General features: G+C 40.5%; 1 protein-coding gene across 4 annotated transcripts in view; it reads left to right on the top strand.

Annotated features, from left to right (window-relative positions):
• The window catches only part of LOC127618880 (cyclin-dependent kinase-like 5), a 53,763-nt gene that overhangs the window by 19,898 nt on the left and 18,930 nt on the right, over nt 1-14,935 (top strand). For all 4 annotated transcript variants that reach the window (XM_052091555.1, XM_052091556.1, XM_052091552.1 and 1 more), the window contains exons 4-6: nt 9,941-9,986; nt 11,383-11,519; nt 11,597-11,717. In XM_052091555.1, coding sequence (XP_051947515.1) covers nt 9,941-9,986; nt 11,383-11,519; nt 11,597-11,717 — 304 coding nt within the window. The remainder of the gene's footprint in view (nt 1-9,940; nt 9,987-11,382; nt 11,520-11,596; nt 11,718-14,935) is intronic.

Raw genomic sequence — 14,935 nt, 5'->3', positions numbered from 1 at the left:
GATGAGATCACATTTTATGACCAAGTAATGGTCATAGAAAAAAAAATTTTTTACCTGAGCTATTATTCATTTCACTTTTCACTTGCACAAACATGGTACACAATTTTTGATGGATGTGTGTCTTTGTCTGGTAGGTGCGGTAGCGGTTACCGCCCAATCTAGTCTTAATCACACTACGCTTTAAAAATACTTTGTGGATTTGCCCATTTTTCTCCAAACAAGTCTTGACATGCTTTTGAATGGATTAAACAAACCTGCACATCTCGTTTGAGCAGTTCACCCTATTTAATTCCCTACCCCAACATGACCCGAGTGTCTTTTATCAAAATTAAAAAGCTTCAGAGAAACCGCAGGCCCTTTAGAGCTCACGAATGCTCATGGAATATTTACAATTAATTTGTAAAACACTAATTATGCAATCGCACTCAGCCATGCCAAGAACTATGGGTACAAATAAACACTTTTTTCATGTTGTTAATGGATGTTTAATTTGAATGCAGTTTCATTTGAGTGTGAGATTCTCAAACGCTCCCACGAGTCTGTTTGTGAGCGCGTCTGAGCAATATCTGGCTTGAAATGTTTTCTCAGTCCATTGATCAGGTCTGGATCTCACCTACGGCCTTGAACAGATCAATAAGATCCACAACACACAAACAGAGGTGCAGTGGTTCACCTCTGTTGGTTTTGTGGTAAATATTGAAAAGCTTCTTCACACAGAAACACCTGGAGAAATCCAAAATAACAGCTCACACAAATACTAAAGATCAGTTTCCCATGAGCCGTTTATTCAGCTGTTGTTTCTCGGTCAAGAATGAAAAAATCTGTTGGTTTCTACTGAATGTTTTTCATGTTTTTCATTCGTAATGCTGGTTCAAGATCTGTCATGTAAAATTCAGAACCATCTTGTTGTATTTTGTTATTGTATTTCAGTCAGAGTCACTTTGTTTGTAAACAATGGCCAAAAAAGTATTAGATAAGACTTAAATGTATGAATGTCACTGAATTAGATGGAAAAATATCAGAGCAAGTGGCATTTATTTTACAGATAGTACAAGCACACATTTCATGTAAAACGTTTCACAAAAAGACAATACAGTAGATTTACTGACATTCTGATTATGCGAAGACATTACGAAGACATTTTAATGCATATCCAGATCCACCGTTTCATTTGCTCTGCAAGAGCTTTTTGTTCATAAATGTTTTCTCTGCTTTTAAAATAGCAGATGAAATAAATAGATGCAGTCATTATGGCATTGGGTCTTGATGCTAGAATGAGGAGGATATGTAGGTTGTTCTGAAACGTGGCCCTGGACTCAACCTCTTTATACATGAGCTATTTATGTACACTCAGTGATTTTCCCAGCTGTTTCAGGGTGAACACAGGTGCTCGGTGTGTGTGTGTTATATGGTTTTATCAGCGAAACACACACTCTGATGTCTCAGTGTGACATGACTAATGAAAGTATAAGAGAGAATAGCAAAACTGTTCTGAGACCAGATGTGATGGATGTGTCACACAGTGAAACCAGAGATCAGGCTTTATTGAATGCTGACCATCTGCATTTCAAATGCAACCTTTCGTAAGCGTTTCCTAGAAAATATAGATTTTTACATTTTTCTATAGCTCCCCAACACCACATGCAGCATCTGGTTAGTGCAGAAAGTGTGAAATGGGTCATTTGAGCAGTTTTTCGCCAAGATAAAATCTGCAGTCAAAAGTCAAAGATTTCAGTTTGAAGTTTCTCATCAAACTTCCTGAAACTTAATGATCAGAGCTATGATATCCACATGAATTTTATATCTAAATTGATATATCTGTCTATTGATATTGAAAAAACATCTGAGAAAAAGTTGCTACTTAAAGGTATAAAAGAGAAATATCTGAGAAATGACACTTTCCTCTGGAGAAGAGGCGAGAAGTGATCAGAAGAGACAAGAAAAGACTAGAAGAGAAATGAGAAAAGAAGAGAAGTGACGAGACGAGAAGAGACATGAAGAGATAAGAGAAGTGACGAGACAAGAAGAGACATGAAGAAATGAGAAGAGAAGTGATGAGACGAGAAGACATGAAGAGATAAGAGAAGTGACTAGAAGAGATGAGAAGAGATGAGAAGAGAAGAGATAAGAGAAAAGAAGAGAAGAAACGAGAAAAGAAGAGAAGTGACGAGAAGAGATGAGAAGTGACGAGACGAGGAGACATGAAGAGATAAGAGAAGGGACGAGATGAGAAGAGATGAGGGAAGAGAAGTGATGAGACATGAAGAGATAAGAGAAGAGAAGTGACTAGACGAGATGAGAAGAGACGTGAAGAGATGAGAAGAGAAAAGAAGAGAAGTGACGAGACGAGATGAGAAGAGAAGTGACATGAAGAGAGGAGAAGAGAAGTGACAAGACGAGACGTGAAGAGACATGAAGGGATAAGAGAAGTGACGAGACGAGAAGAGACATGAAGAAATGAGAAGAGAAGTGATGAGACATGAAGAGATAAGAGAAGAGAAGTGACTAGACAAGATGAGAAGAGAAGAGATGAGAAGAGAAAAGAAGAGAAGAAACGAGAAAAGAAGAGAAATGACGAGACGAGAAGAGACATGAAGAGATAAGAGAAGTGACGAGACGAGAAGAGACGAGAAGAGACATGATGAGATGAGAAGAGAAGTGAAGAGATGAGAAGAGACAAGAAAAGATGAGAAGAGAGGAGACGAGAAGATATGAGAAGTGACTAGACGAGAAGAGACGTGAAGAGACGAGAAGAGAAAAGAAGAGAAGAAACGAGAAAAGAAGAGACGTGAAGAGATGAGAAGAGACGAGAAAAGAAGAGAAGAGACGAGACGAGAAAAGAAGAGAAGAAACGAGAAAAGAAGAGAAGAGAAGTGACGAGACGAGAAGAGACATGAAGAAATGAGAAGAGAAGTGATGAGACGAGAAGAGATGAGAAGTGACGAGACGAGGAGACATGAAGAGATAAGAGAAGTGACGAGATGAGAAGAGATGAGAGAAGAGAAGTGATGAGACATGAAGAGATAAGAGAAGAGAAGTGACTAGACGAGATGAGAAGAGACATGAAGAGATGAGAAGAGAAAAGAAGAGAAGAAACGAGAAAAGAAGAGAAGTGACGAGACGAGATGAGAAGTGACGAGAAGAGATGAGAAGAGACATGAAGAGAGGAGAAGAGAAGTGACAAGACGAGACGTGAATAGACATGAAGAAATGAGAAGAGAAGTGACGAGACGAGAAGAGACATGAAGAAATGAGAAGAGAAGTGATGAGACATGAAGAGATAAGAGAAGAGAAGTGACTAGACGAGATGAGAAGAGATGAGAAGAGAAAAGAAGAGAAGAAACGAGAAAAGAAGAGAAGTGACGAGACGAGAAGAGACAAGAAGAGACATGATGAGATGAGAAGAGAAGTGAAGAGATGAGAAGAGACGAGAAAAGATGAGAAGAGAGGAGACGAGAAGATATGAGAAGTGACTAGACGAGAAGAGATGTGAAGAGACGAGAAGAGAAAAGAAGAGAAGAAACGAGAAAAGAAGAGACGTGAAGAGATGAGAAGAGACGAGAAAAGAAGAGAAGAGACGAGACGAGAAAAGAAGAGAAGAAACGAGAAAAGAAGAGAAGAGAAGTGACGAGACGAGAAGAGACATGAAGAAATGAGAAGAGAAGTGATGAGACGAGAAGATATGAGAAGTGACTAGACGAGAAGAGACGTGAAGAGACGAGAAGAGAAAAGAAGAGAAGAAACGAGAAAAGAAGAGACGTGAAGAGATGAGAAGAGATGAGACGAGAAAAGAAGAGAAGAAACGAGAAAAGAAGAGAAGAGAAGTGACGAGACGAGATGAGAAGTGACGAGACGAGAAGAGATGAGAAGAGAAGAGAAAAGAAGAGAAGTGACGAGACATGAAGAGATAAGAGAAGTGAAGAGAAGAGAAGTGACTAGACGAGATGAGAAGAGAAAAGAAGAGAAGAAACGAGAAAAGAAGAGACGTGACAAGACGAGATGAGAAGAGACGTGACGAGACATGAAGAGAGGAGAAGAGAAGTGACTAAAGCTAGAACAGCTCTATACGCTATTAAGAAAAAGTTCTATAATACTGAATTACCAATTCCAATCTGGTGTAAGATCTTTGATAGTGTCGTACAGCCCATTAGCGCTGTATGGAAGTGAGGTATGGGGTCCACTCAGTGATCAGAGCTACACTAGATGGGACAAACATCCAACAGAAGCCCTACACACAGAATTCTGCAAAATGAGTTTAAAACTACAAAGGAAAACACCCAATAATGCATGCAGGGCAGAATTAGGCCGATTCCCATTGATCATTAACATACAAAAAAGATCTCTAAATTTTTGGATGCATTTAAAATCAAGTCCCACAGAGTCGCTTCATTATAAAGCGCTACAAACCCAAGAACTGAACCCTGAAAACAGTCCCATCAGTCAGCTGGTTCTGAGACTCACTAACCCGGTTAACAGTACTAACAGTAACCAGCCTCAGACCAGCACTGCTTTACAACCAAACATCAGAATAAATCAGATCATCAAACAATCTCAAATCACCGGTCTGGAACATTGGGATCAAGAAACTAAAACACAAAGCAAATTACAATTCTATCGGACTCTAAAATCAAAGTATGAATTGGAAGAGTATCTCCTGACTGTCAGAGATACAAAGCAGAGACAGATCCTGAGCAAGTACAGGCTCAGTGAGCACAGTCTCGCCATCGAGAGAGACAGACAGTGAGAGAGACAGACAGATCCTGAGCAAGTACAGGCTGTCTGAGCACAGTCTCGCCATCGAGAGAGGCAGACAGTGAGAGAGAGAGACAGATCCTGAGCAAGTACAGGCTCAGTGAGCACAGTCTCGCCATCGAGAGAGACAGACAGTGAGAGAGAGAGACAGATCCTGAGCAAGTACAGGCTCAGTGAGCACAGTCTCGCCATCGAGAGAGGCAGACACAGAAAAACATGGTTACCCAGAGAAGAAAGGGTGTGTGCTCACTGTACGACAGGTGAGGTTGAGACAGAGGTGCACTTTCTCCTTCACTGCCCAAAATTTAAAAATACAAGGGACATTTATATGCATAAATTAACAAATTTATAACAATGACAGAACAAGAACAAAAGAACATAATACTTTGAGATGGACACACAGACACACAGCAGCACTGGCTGCAAGATACGTTTTAACGTGTCACAGTCTGAGAGACAGCGGGTGAATCTGTGTTATGTGTTTTACCCCCGTGTGTCACCCCAATGTTCACCACAGTGACCCTCAGTTTATGTGTGTATATTCATTTATGTGTCAGTATATGTCAGTTCTCTTCAGTTATTTAAACACTGTGGTCTTCAGCAGTTCTGAACCTGTTTTGTATTTATTTTTATTATTTATTTTTATATGTGTTAAATTTGTTAAACTAAATGTATAGATTAAGATGTAGTTCTGCTTTGGCAATATTGTATTGTTTACATTCATGCCAATAAAGCCCCTTTGAATTGAATTGATAAGACGAGACGTGAAGAGACATGAAGGGACGAGAAAAGATGAGAAGAGAGGAGACGAGAAGATATGAGAAGTGATGAGAAGAGAAAAAAGAGAAGAGAAAAGAAGAGACGAGAAAAGAAGAGAAGAGACGAGACGAGAAAAGAAGAGAAGAGACATGAAGAGAGGAGAAGAGACGAGAAAAGAAGAGAAGAGACATGAAGGGATGAGAAGAGAAGAGACGAGACGAAGAGACATGAAGAGATAAGAGAAGAGACGAGATGAGACGAGACGAGAAAAGAAGAGAAGAGACATGAAGAGAGGAGAAGAGACGAGAAAAGAAGAGAAGAGACATGAAGAGAGGAGAAGAGACGAGAAAAGAAGAGAAGAGACATGAAGAGAGGAGAAGAGACGAGAAAAGAAGAGAAGAGACATGAAGGGATGAGAAGAGAAGAGACGAGACGAAGAGACATGAAGAGATAAGAGAAGAGACGAGATGAGACGAGACGAGAAAATAAGAGAAGAGACATGAAGAGAGGAGAAGAGAAGAGACTAGAAAAGATGAGAAAAAAGAAGACAACAGACAACAAGAAATGAGATGAGACAAGAAAAGACGAGATGAGAAGAAAAGAGATGAGAAGAGAAAAGACTAGTAGAGACGTGAAGAGAGAGAAGTGACTAGACGAGAAGAGGAGAGAACAAAGAAGGGGAGAGCTTGTGTGTAATTGAGTGTAAATTAGGTCATTTCAATAGGACTGTGTGTGTGTGTGTGTGTGTGTGTGTGTGTGTGTGTGTGTGTGTGTGTGTGTGTGTGTGTGTGTGTGTGAACGAGGGTGTTACAGACAAAAACCATTGTACCATTCTTGCAGAGAGACTGAGCTGTGTTATTTTAGGTATGTGGTGTGGTCACATCAGACAGTATGACAACTAGATCTCTCCAAATGTATCACCTTCATGTTTTAGGAGACACTATAAAACATCAGGAGGGCTTTTCGAAAACAGTTCCTCCATCATCCTGATTCCACTTGCTGCTTTGTTGTGTAGGTGCAAAAGCAAATGGCGCGACGTTAGCGTCATGCTGTCAGAGAGATTAAAATAGCATGAGCGGACTCGCTAAAGTCTCACCACCATCTCGTATTGTTTAGATTGTCTTTATCTCAGTGTGGTTCCGTTTGGCTTGACCAATCAGGAAGCACAGTGTGTTATTAATATGCATGACATGCTAATTCCTGTTATATTCTAATTTCCTGCACATCTAGTCATTTGAGAGGCTAATTTTTGGGGGGTAATTTTGTGTTTTTAATCATGACTCTTTGCCTGTTGTGGTTGGTTGGCCTGTTTATCATCATGGAGTTCAGACGCTTTAGGGTGTTGCGATATCTTCCTGTGCGCTCAGATATACCAGTTCAATCCCTAACACCCCAGTCCATGTTCTTATCATGCAGATACACGGACAAGACACATTTATCATGAGTATTGGGTCTCACGAAGCTCAGTGTTTTGTTATTAAAATGTCATGTGGTAAACATCTTCAAAAGTGCATATTTTCGCCACAACGTTTTGAAAGGAAACACTGATTCCCAATGCACTCCTTCACATTTGGCCTCATTCATGACGATGGGAAGAATGAATATGTGATTTGCGCAGTTTTTCTTACTCTGAATAGTGGTTTTTTTGGTCATGTTTTGCATGTCTTTCTTATGTTTTCTTGGTTAGTCTGTCCTCATTTCAACTTCCTGTTTTCTGTCTGTCTTTTCAGTTTTCACAGACTCATGCTGAGCTGAGCAACGGATGATAAATTCCTCCCGGTAGTCATTAATAACCCTGTAGTCTTAGATGCACTACATGAAATCCTCATTTATTCGCTTATACAGGACTCTTGTACGTTGGCAAGACATTCTGTATTTGCCGACTAATTACTGAATGCAAAATAAACCTCAAAGGCATGATCAATATTCTCTCCACACCCCTTTCCCTTGTAAAAAAGAGGGCATTTAAGGGGCATTTTTATTTCTGCCAACAGACAATTAACGTTGCAGCTATATTAATCATAAATGTTTTCATTTAATAAAAATCAACAGAAAACACAAATCTTGCAGCATTCCTGGCATGTCACTTAATGTTTTCAAGAGTAGTTTTGGCAGATTAATAGTATTTGTAAAACTCACATCCTTTCATGTGCCGCTCAGACGGGTCAGAGGTATCATTAGGGAGCGTTCACACCGAAAAAAAGCTAGATGCAGTGAAATGAATACAGCATAAGTTCTTTTTAACTTGACTCAGCATCTAAAAAACACAGCGCTCCTGTGTTAAACACCGAAAAAACAGCACAATGCATTTCAATAATCAAAGACATTTCTCTAGCGCATTTTTACATACAACATTTTTTTTTTAAAAACAGCGGATGGACACAAAAACACGTTCTCTGTAAACTTAAATTTTTTTATACATTGCAGTAAAATTCTCAGATTGTTTTCCTGTAATGGTAGCTATGGAAATAAAACAGTATCAAAACTCACAAATGCACGCAACAGATTCACACGCATACAGCAACTCACAAATGTACATAATATATCCACATGCACACTCAATCAAAAGAAGTATAATAAGTGGACATAGAAAGTATCATTGTAGGAAATTATTACAATTAAATCAAAGTGATATGAAAGACAGCTTAAAACTGGGCGTTTCAGACAGAGAGCCAGATACAGGGTGGAAAATTATTATATATGAATAAATTATGACTGTTTGGTGCAACAAAAAAAACATTAATAACATTCTAAGTGGACTTCAGGGAAGAGAATAAAATTATAAAAAAAAAAAAAGAGTATGTTTGTGACAAGGAGCAGGGCATGGCCAGACTGTGAGGGTGCATGGTTGGCACTGAATCAGATGATCAGCGGGAGAGCGAGATCAAGGGGAGTCGGAGACGCCATTTCAAGAGAGAGAGAGAGAGAGAGATGCACACGGCCATCTGATTTAGCACCAGCCATGGACCCTCACGGCCTGGCCACGCCCTCCTCCTTGTCACAATGTGTTGACCCCTATAATCCACATTCACACTTAATCCACAAATGCACGCAACAGATCCACATGCATGCTTAATTTACAAATGCACCGAGACTTTTTCCATTTGTTAGATGTTTTGATACTGTTTTACCTCCATAGGCAGCACTCTGATTCTTTCTCAGTAATGAGCTCTCTGGAGTGTCTCTGAATGCTCTAACAACCTTATATATGACCACAAACATTCTCACAGAATCAACCAATCAAAATGAGTGCAAGATCTGACAGGCCAATCAATCAATAGCCTATCAGTCCCGGTCTGAGATGAGGCAGGGGTCAAAAGTAACTGATGAACCACCACTCCCTTTGTGTGTTAGACGCACATGTATGACAGGTGAAATAACATATCTGGATGGATGTAAACACCGTTGACCTCTGACATGTGCCAGATCACCTGCAGGGAGCTTCAGACAGCAAATAGACAGCCGCTGACATGTTTCGGTCTTAACGAAGGACAAGAAATAGATCTCCTGTGATCTTTAGGACCTTAAGAGTCCCAGAAATATCTCAACAGTTCAACAAAAGCCGGAGAATTTAAAGGGCCCATAATGTACAGGGATGTTCGCGTTGTGTCAGGTTTATACATTTGCCGTCATCAGCAGTTTTAGCACCTGTGCTCTCTTTTTGTTTACTACAAACAAACCTAAAGCCTGCACGTACACACAAACACACTTGTGCTTTTTCATGACGTCTCTTGTGTTGTAGTAAACTTCAGTGGTATAAGCTGCATTCACTCTTGCTTTCTCTCTCTGTTTGCCGCTGATAATGTAAGTAGAGCACTGAAGGTGTAAAGAGAGAGTAAAATAGGCCAGCGAGAGAGAGAGAGAGAGAGAGAGAGAGAGAGAGAGAGTGTAATGAGCTGTTCAGACCGACAGTGATGGAGAGTCTGTGCTGTTGGTTGTAGAGGTAATTCCTACTGTTGGATGCCTTTACTTCTATCGGTGGACTGCACGACTGACTAGAGGTTTTGAAAGTCTGATCACAAATGTATCAGTATAATGTGACAAAACAAATCACTACCAAAGTTTTCTTGCTGCTAAAATTGAGCATTCTGGAGGGGAAAGTGTTTGTATTCATCCTGCGGCACTGAATAATGCATCATATCATGAATAGTCTGTCAATATATGAATCAAACTCACTCAGAATGATGACAATTTCTGACACTGTTTTCCATGCATCATTTAAACAAATACAGTATATTATTTATTATGTAGACAAATCAAGGAGAATAGAGTGAATGACATGTAACATGAACTTCTTTCCCATCATGCCGGCGCTCGACTACAGTGTCTCTTTACGTGTTGAAATTCTGTTCAGCTTCTAAGTTTGTCACTTGATGACCAGACGCTGTGTGTGTGTGTGTGTGTGTGTGTGTGTGTTTCTCTATTTCAGGAGACAAATGAAATCGTGGCCATTAAAAAGTTCAAGGACAGTGAGGGTAAGACTCATCCTCTCTATTTAGACGACACACGCAAGTGTTTATAAAGCTTGTGTTATGCTTACGATATTCAAAATATCAGAAGATATTGAGTTTTGTTTACACCATATAAAGACGCTCTCAATGAAATTAACGTCTAGAAGTATTTCAATTAAAAATGCATTCCATGTGAATAAATTAAACTTTTTAAATTGCAGTAAAATTCCCAGATTGTTTTCCGGTATGGTAGCTATGGTGATAAAACCGTATCAAAACATCCCACAAATGCATGCAACAGATCCACTTGTGAGCTTTTAACTAGTGATGCACCGACATGAACATTTTTGGCCGAAACCGATATATACAGTATATATATATAAAAAAATTGTATTATCCATCCATCCATCATCCATCCATCCATCCATCCATCCATCCATTATCCATCCTTCCATTCACCCATCCATACTTCCATCCATCATCCATCCTTCCATCATCCATCCTTCCATTCATCCATCATTCACCTATCCATACTTCCATCCATCATCCATCCTTCCATTCATCCATCCATCCCTCCATTCATCCATCCATCCTTCATCCATCCATCCCTCCATCCATCATCCATCCTTTCATTCATCCATCCATCATCCATCCTTCCATTCATCCATCCACCCATCCTGCCATCCATCCACCCTTCTATCCATCCATCCTCCATCCTTCCATTCATCCATCCTTCTATCCATCCACCCATCCACCCTTCCATTCATCCATCCATACTTCCATCCATCCATCCCTCCATTCATTCATCCATCCATCCTTCCATTCATCCATCCATCATCCATCCTTCCATTCATCCATCCATCCTTCCATTCATCCATCTACCCATTCTGCCATCCATCCACCCTTCTATCCATCCATCCTCCATCCTTCCATTCATCCATCCTTCTATCAATCCACCATCCATCCATCCATCCTTCCATTCATCCATCCACCCATCCATCCTTCCATTCATCCATCCTTCTATCCATCCACCCATCCATCCATCCTATTGTATATGTATATACTAATATATACAGTATATACTGTAAATAGACCTGTATATATAAAATTACTTTTGCCTAACATAAGCAAATATCTACCCTACAAAGTGCTAATAAAGTACTTATGAACAAAGGAATACCTTCCTATGTTTTTTTTATGTTATTTTTTTTGTAAATAAGGTAAATAAATAACTAATATTATGTGCATTTCTTATTTGAAAAAGTAACCCAAGTATTTTGGGGTACATTCAAAAAGTAAAAGCCCTGTTCTGACGTTACTACTCTCTAACATTCATAAAAAATACAATAACCCTAAAAGGAGGTACTGACCTCATGTCCTGCTGTCCTTTATCTGTCGATCGGTTTATCTCTCGATTCAGAAAATGAGGAGGTGAAGGAGACGACCATGCGGGAGCTGAAGATGCTCCGTACGCTCAAGCAGGAAAACATTGTAGAGCTGAAGGAGGCGTTTCGGCGGCGGGGGAAACTCTACCTCGTCTTTGAGTATGTCGAGAAGGTGAGAGAGAGACAGACATAGATCTTCAGCCCCATTTACCTCTGAATAGATTTGTTAAGATGATTGAATGTGTGTAGAACATGTTGGAGCTGCTGGAGGACATGCCCAACGGCGCTCCACCTGACAAGGTTCGGAACTACATCTATCAGCTGATCAAAGCCATTCACTGGTGCCATAAGAATGACATCGTCCACAGAGGTGAGAGTTTACCTGTATGCGTAACACTAACACACATTAACACTTACACCAGCATTCAAACGTTTGGAATCACTATGATATTATTATGTTTTTGGAAGAAAATGCGTGGACGTTGTATTGCCTCCTTTATCCCTCGCGCGCCCCCATCAGGCTGATCGGGGACCGGGCGTGCATTGTTCCAGCCCGGCCCCACCCTCCTCCACTCTACAATGGAGTTAGGATGAAAATAAGGTCCGTTTTGAGACCAGTGCAGACAGACAGCACACTGGAGGTTAAGTCATTCACTACATAGGGAGCAAGGGAGCATCCTATAGCTTTCTATACAGCTAAGTGCATTCACTCCTAAAATGCGACCAAAAGTTCAGTTTCAGGCTGCAGATGATGTTTGGGTCACTCAACATGTTTGGCAGACACGTGACAATGATGATCAGTACATAGATTCAGAATTTATCACGTATAATTTTATTTTAACATGGTTGGCAGTGATTGGATGATGCTGGCCATTATGAATAGCTATCACTCCTGGAAATATAATAAACAATTAGATTTAAAAAAAATATGACTTATTTTATTTTTTGTGTGATTTTTTTTTTTTCCTTTATCTCCCCAATTTGGAGCACCCAATTCCCAAAGTCCTTGTGGTGGCGTAGGGACTTGCCTCATTCCGGGTGGCGGAGGTCGAATCCCAGTTGCCTCAGAGTCTGAGGCCGTCAATCCATGCATCTTATCACGTGGCTTGTTGATCGCGTTGCCACGGAGACATAGTGCATGCGGAGGCTTCACGCCATCCACCGCGGCATCATGCACAACTCACCATGTGCCCCACCAAGAGCGAGAACCACATTATAGCGACCACGACGAGGTTACCCCATGTGACTCTATCTTCCCTAGCAACCAGGCCAATTTGGTTGCTTAGGAGACCTGGCTGGAGTCACTCAGCACGCCCTGGATTTCTAACTCATGAACTCAAGGTGTGGTAGCCAGCATCTTTACCAATGACCTACCAAGGCCCCCGCATAGCTTGGTATTATTACAAATTACACAACTTTGACCCGCTGTCAACATATAAGGACATATATTTTAAGGAAAAGTATTTGTTCAGAAAATTTTGTTTTTTGTAATTATTTTGCATGTTTATTAGGTGCTACTTGTTATAAATCAAAAAGGGAAATGAAAAAGTCACACAGCAGTCACGCTCGGTTCTCACGAGGTTAAATGGATCAAGAATTTCAGTAGCAAGAAGAAAAGTTTACCACTCAATCTTTTGCATTCTACCCTTTTGTTCTTGTGTATCTAAAAGGCCAGCATCACAAAGTCTTCTTTTCACTGTTGCAGATGAAACTGGTGTTTGTCATGTACTGGTCATTGAAGCTGCCAGTTTAGCACCATTGAGGAGTGTTTCTCAAACAAGAGACTGATGTTCTTGTCTTCTTGTCGTTGAACATCTAGGTCATCAACTTCCTTCTCTGTCCTTGTTAGGTCCAGTTTGATTTCTTCTTTCAAGACAGTAGTGCACGGAATAACCTTCATCTCTTAAAAGAACCACAGACTGATTAATTTATAGACTTTTTGGCCATTTTTAAAACCAAAATTTGAATTACATTCACATTTATGCATTTGTGCATTATCCAAAGCGACTTACAGAGCCCTGATTACAGCGACAATCCCCCCGGAGTTAAGTGCCTTGCTCAAGGACACAATGGTGGTGGCTGTGGGGCTCGAACCAGCGTCCTTCTGATTACCAGATTACCAGTTATGTGCTTAGACCACTACTCAATGTCAATTGAATTGAGCCAAGAGGTGAGTGTGTGAAGTTTCCAACTTCTATTGGTCACACGTCTCTCGTCATCTAGGTTCGCAGGTCAGTGTTTGCCAAACTTGAACTTTTTACACAGTGAACTGTGAAGTTTCTTTGCATGAGCTTGCATTTACGGTCTCTAACTTAATTTGTTTACATTGATTTTTTCACTATATGGAGTTTTAATTAACAAGCATTCTGTTGGTCTGTTTGGACCTTCTGACAATGTAATGCCAATGGGAATTTGGGGATTTTTGATCATCTACTGCGACGGTTATTCCGTTTAGTTCGAAAAGATACAGCAATGCGAGTGAGTTTGGTGATTGAAAACTCGAGGAGGGGTAAAAATTGATCATTTTGGTCTTGGTTTAGGGATTTGGGAAAACCCCTAAACAAAAGCTACTTTTCCACCATCAGGTCAAATGGTTCTTAGCACAGTGAGGTACAGATCTATTAGCATTTCCAATTGAGCACGATTTGATACGGCACAATTACAAACCATTCTCTGCCAGGCTCTCAACACGGTTAACTAACCATGCTCAACCGTGCTCAACCTTTCTGGTGGAATGGCTTTAGTACATGGTGACTTACAATTGTCATTATGATATCATATTAGATAACTCGTATAATATTTTGTCAATAAATGCCCTTTTTAGCTAGTCTGTGAACTTTGACCTTTCTGTGTGTTCATGTCCGGTGGCATGCATAACCTCTCAGCAAATGATGGTAAACCTCTCGCCTTTTTCTCTTTGCAAAATGGGACATGTCTTTCCTGTGCTTTAGTAGAGTAAAGCTCAAGCAGTCTTAACAAATGGAATATGTGGTCATCCTCCACAGAAGAAGAAGCCTTTATTCTTTGTCACACATTACACATTATACATTTAAATTATTTTTTTCGCATATCCCAGCTAATCTGGGGTCAGAGCGAAGGGTCAGCCATGGTACGGCGCCCCTGGAGCAGATAGGGTCAAGGGCATTACTCAAGGGCACAACAGTGGCATCTTGGCGGCACTGGGGCTTCAGCCCCAAACCTTCTGGTCAGTAAGCCAGAGCCTTAACTGCTGAGCCACCACTGCCCACTGTGTACTCGCTCCATTGTTTACCTCTCGCGGAGTCAACAACTAACGTATTTGTTACATACATTCAGACACCACGGTGGAAAAAGAAACCGTAACCATGCTAACTGGTCTGGCTCAGCATGAAACAGCACTGTTTCGCAATGAGAACAGTTCGGCCCAATAGTGGAAAAGCGGCTAAAGTCTGTAGAATAACAGTATGTTTGCTTTGTCACACCAACATAATAACTATTTTCAACATTGCTAATGTTTTGGGCTGCATTTTTTATCTTGTAATGCATCCTTGACAAACAGAAGCATCAATTTCTTTCAAGATAAGAACAGAGCAAAGAGAGCAAAAGTCT

Source organism: Xyrauchen texanus, chromosome 25, assembly GCF_025860055.1.
Source record: "Xyrauchen texanus isolate HMW12.3.18 chromosome 25, RBS_HiC_50CHRs, whole genome shotgun sequence".
NCBI lineage: Eukaryota > Metazoa > Chordata > Actinopteri > Cypriniformes > Catostomidae > Xyrauchen > Xyrauchen texanus.
This window is presented reverse-complemented; position numbering and strand designations above follow the sequence as displayed.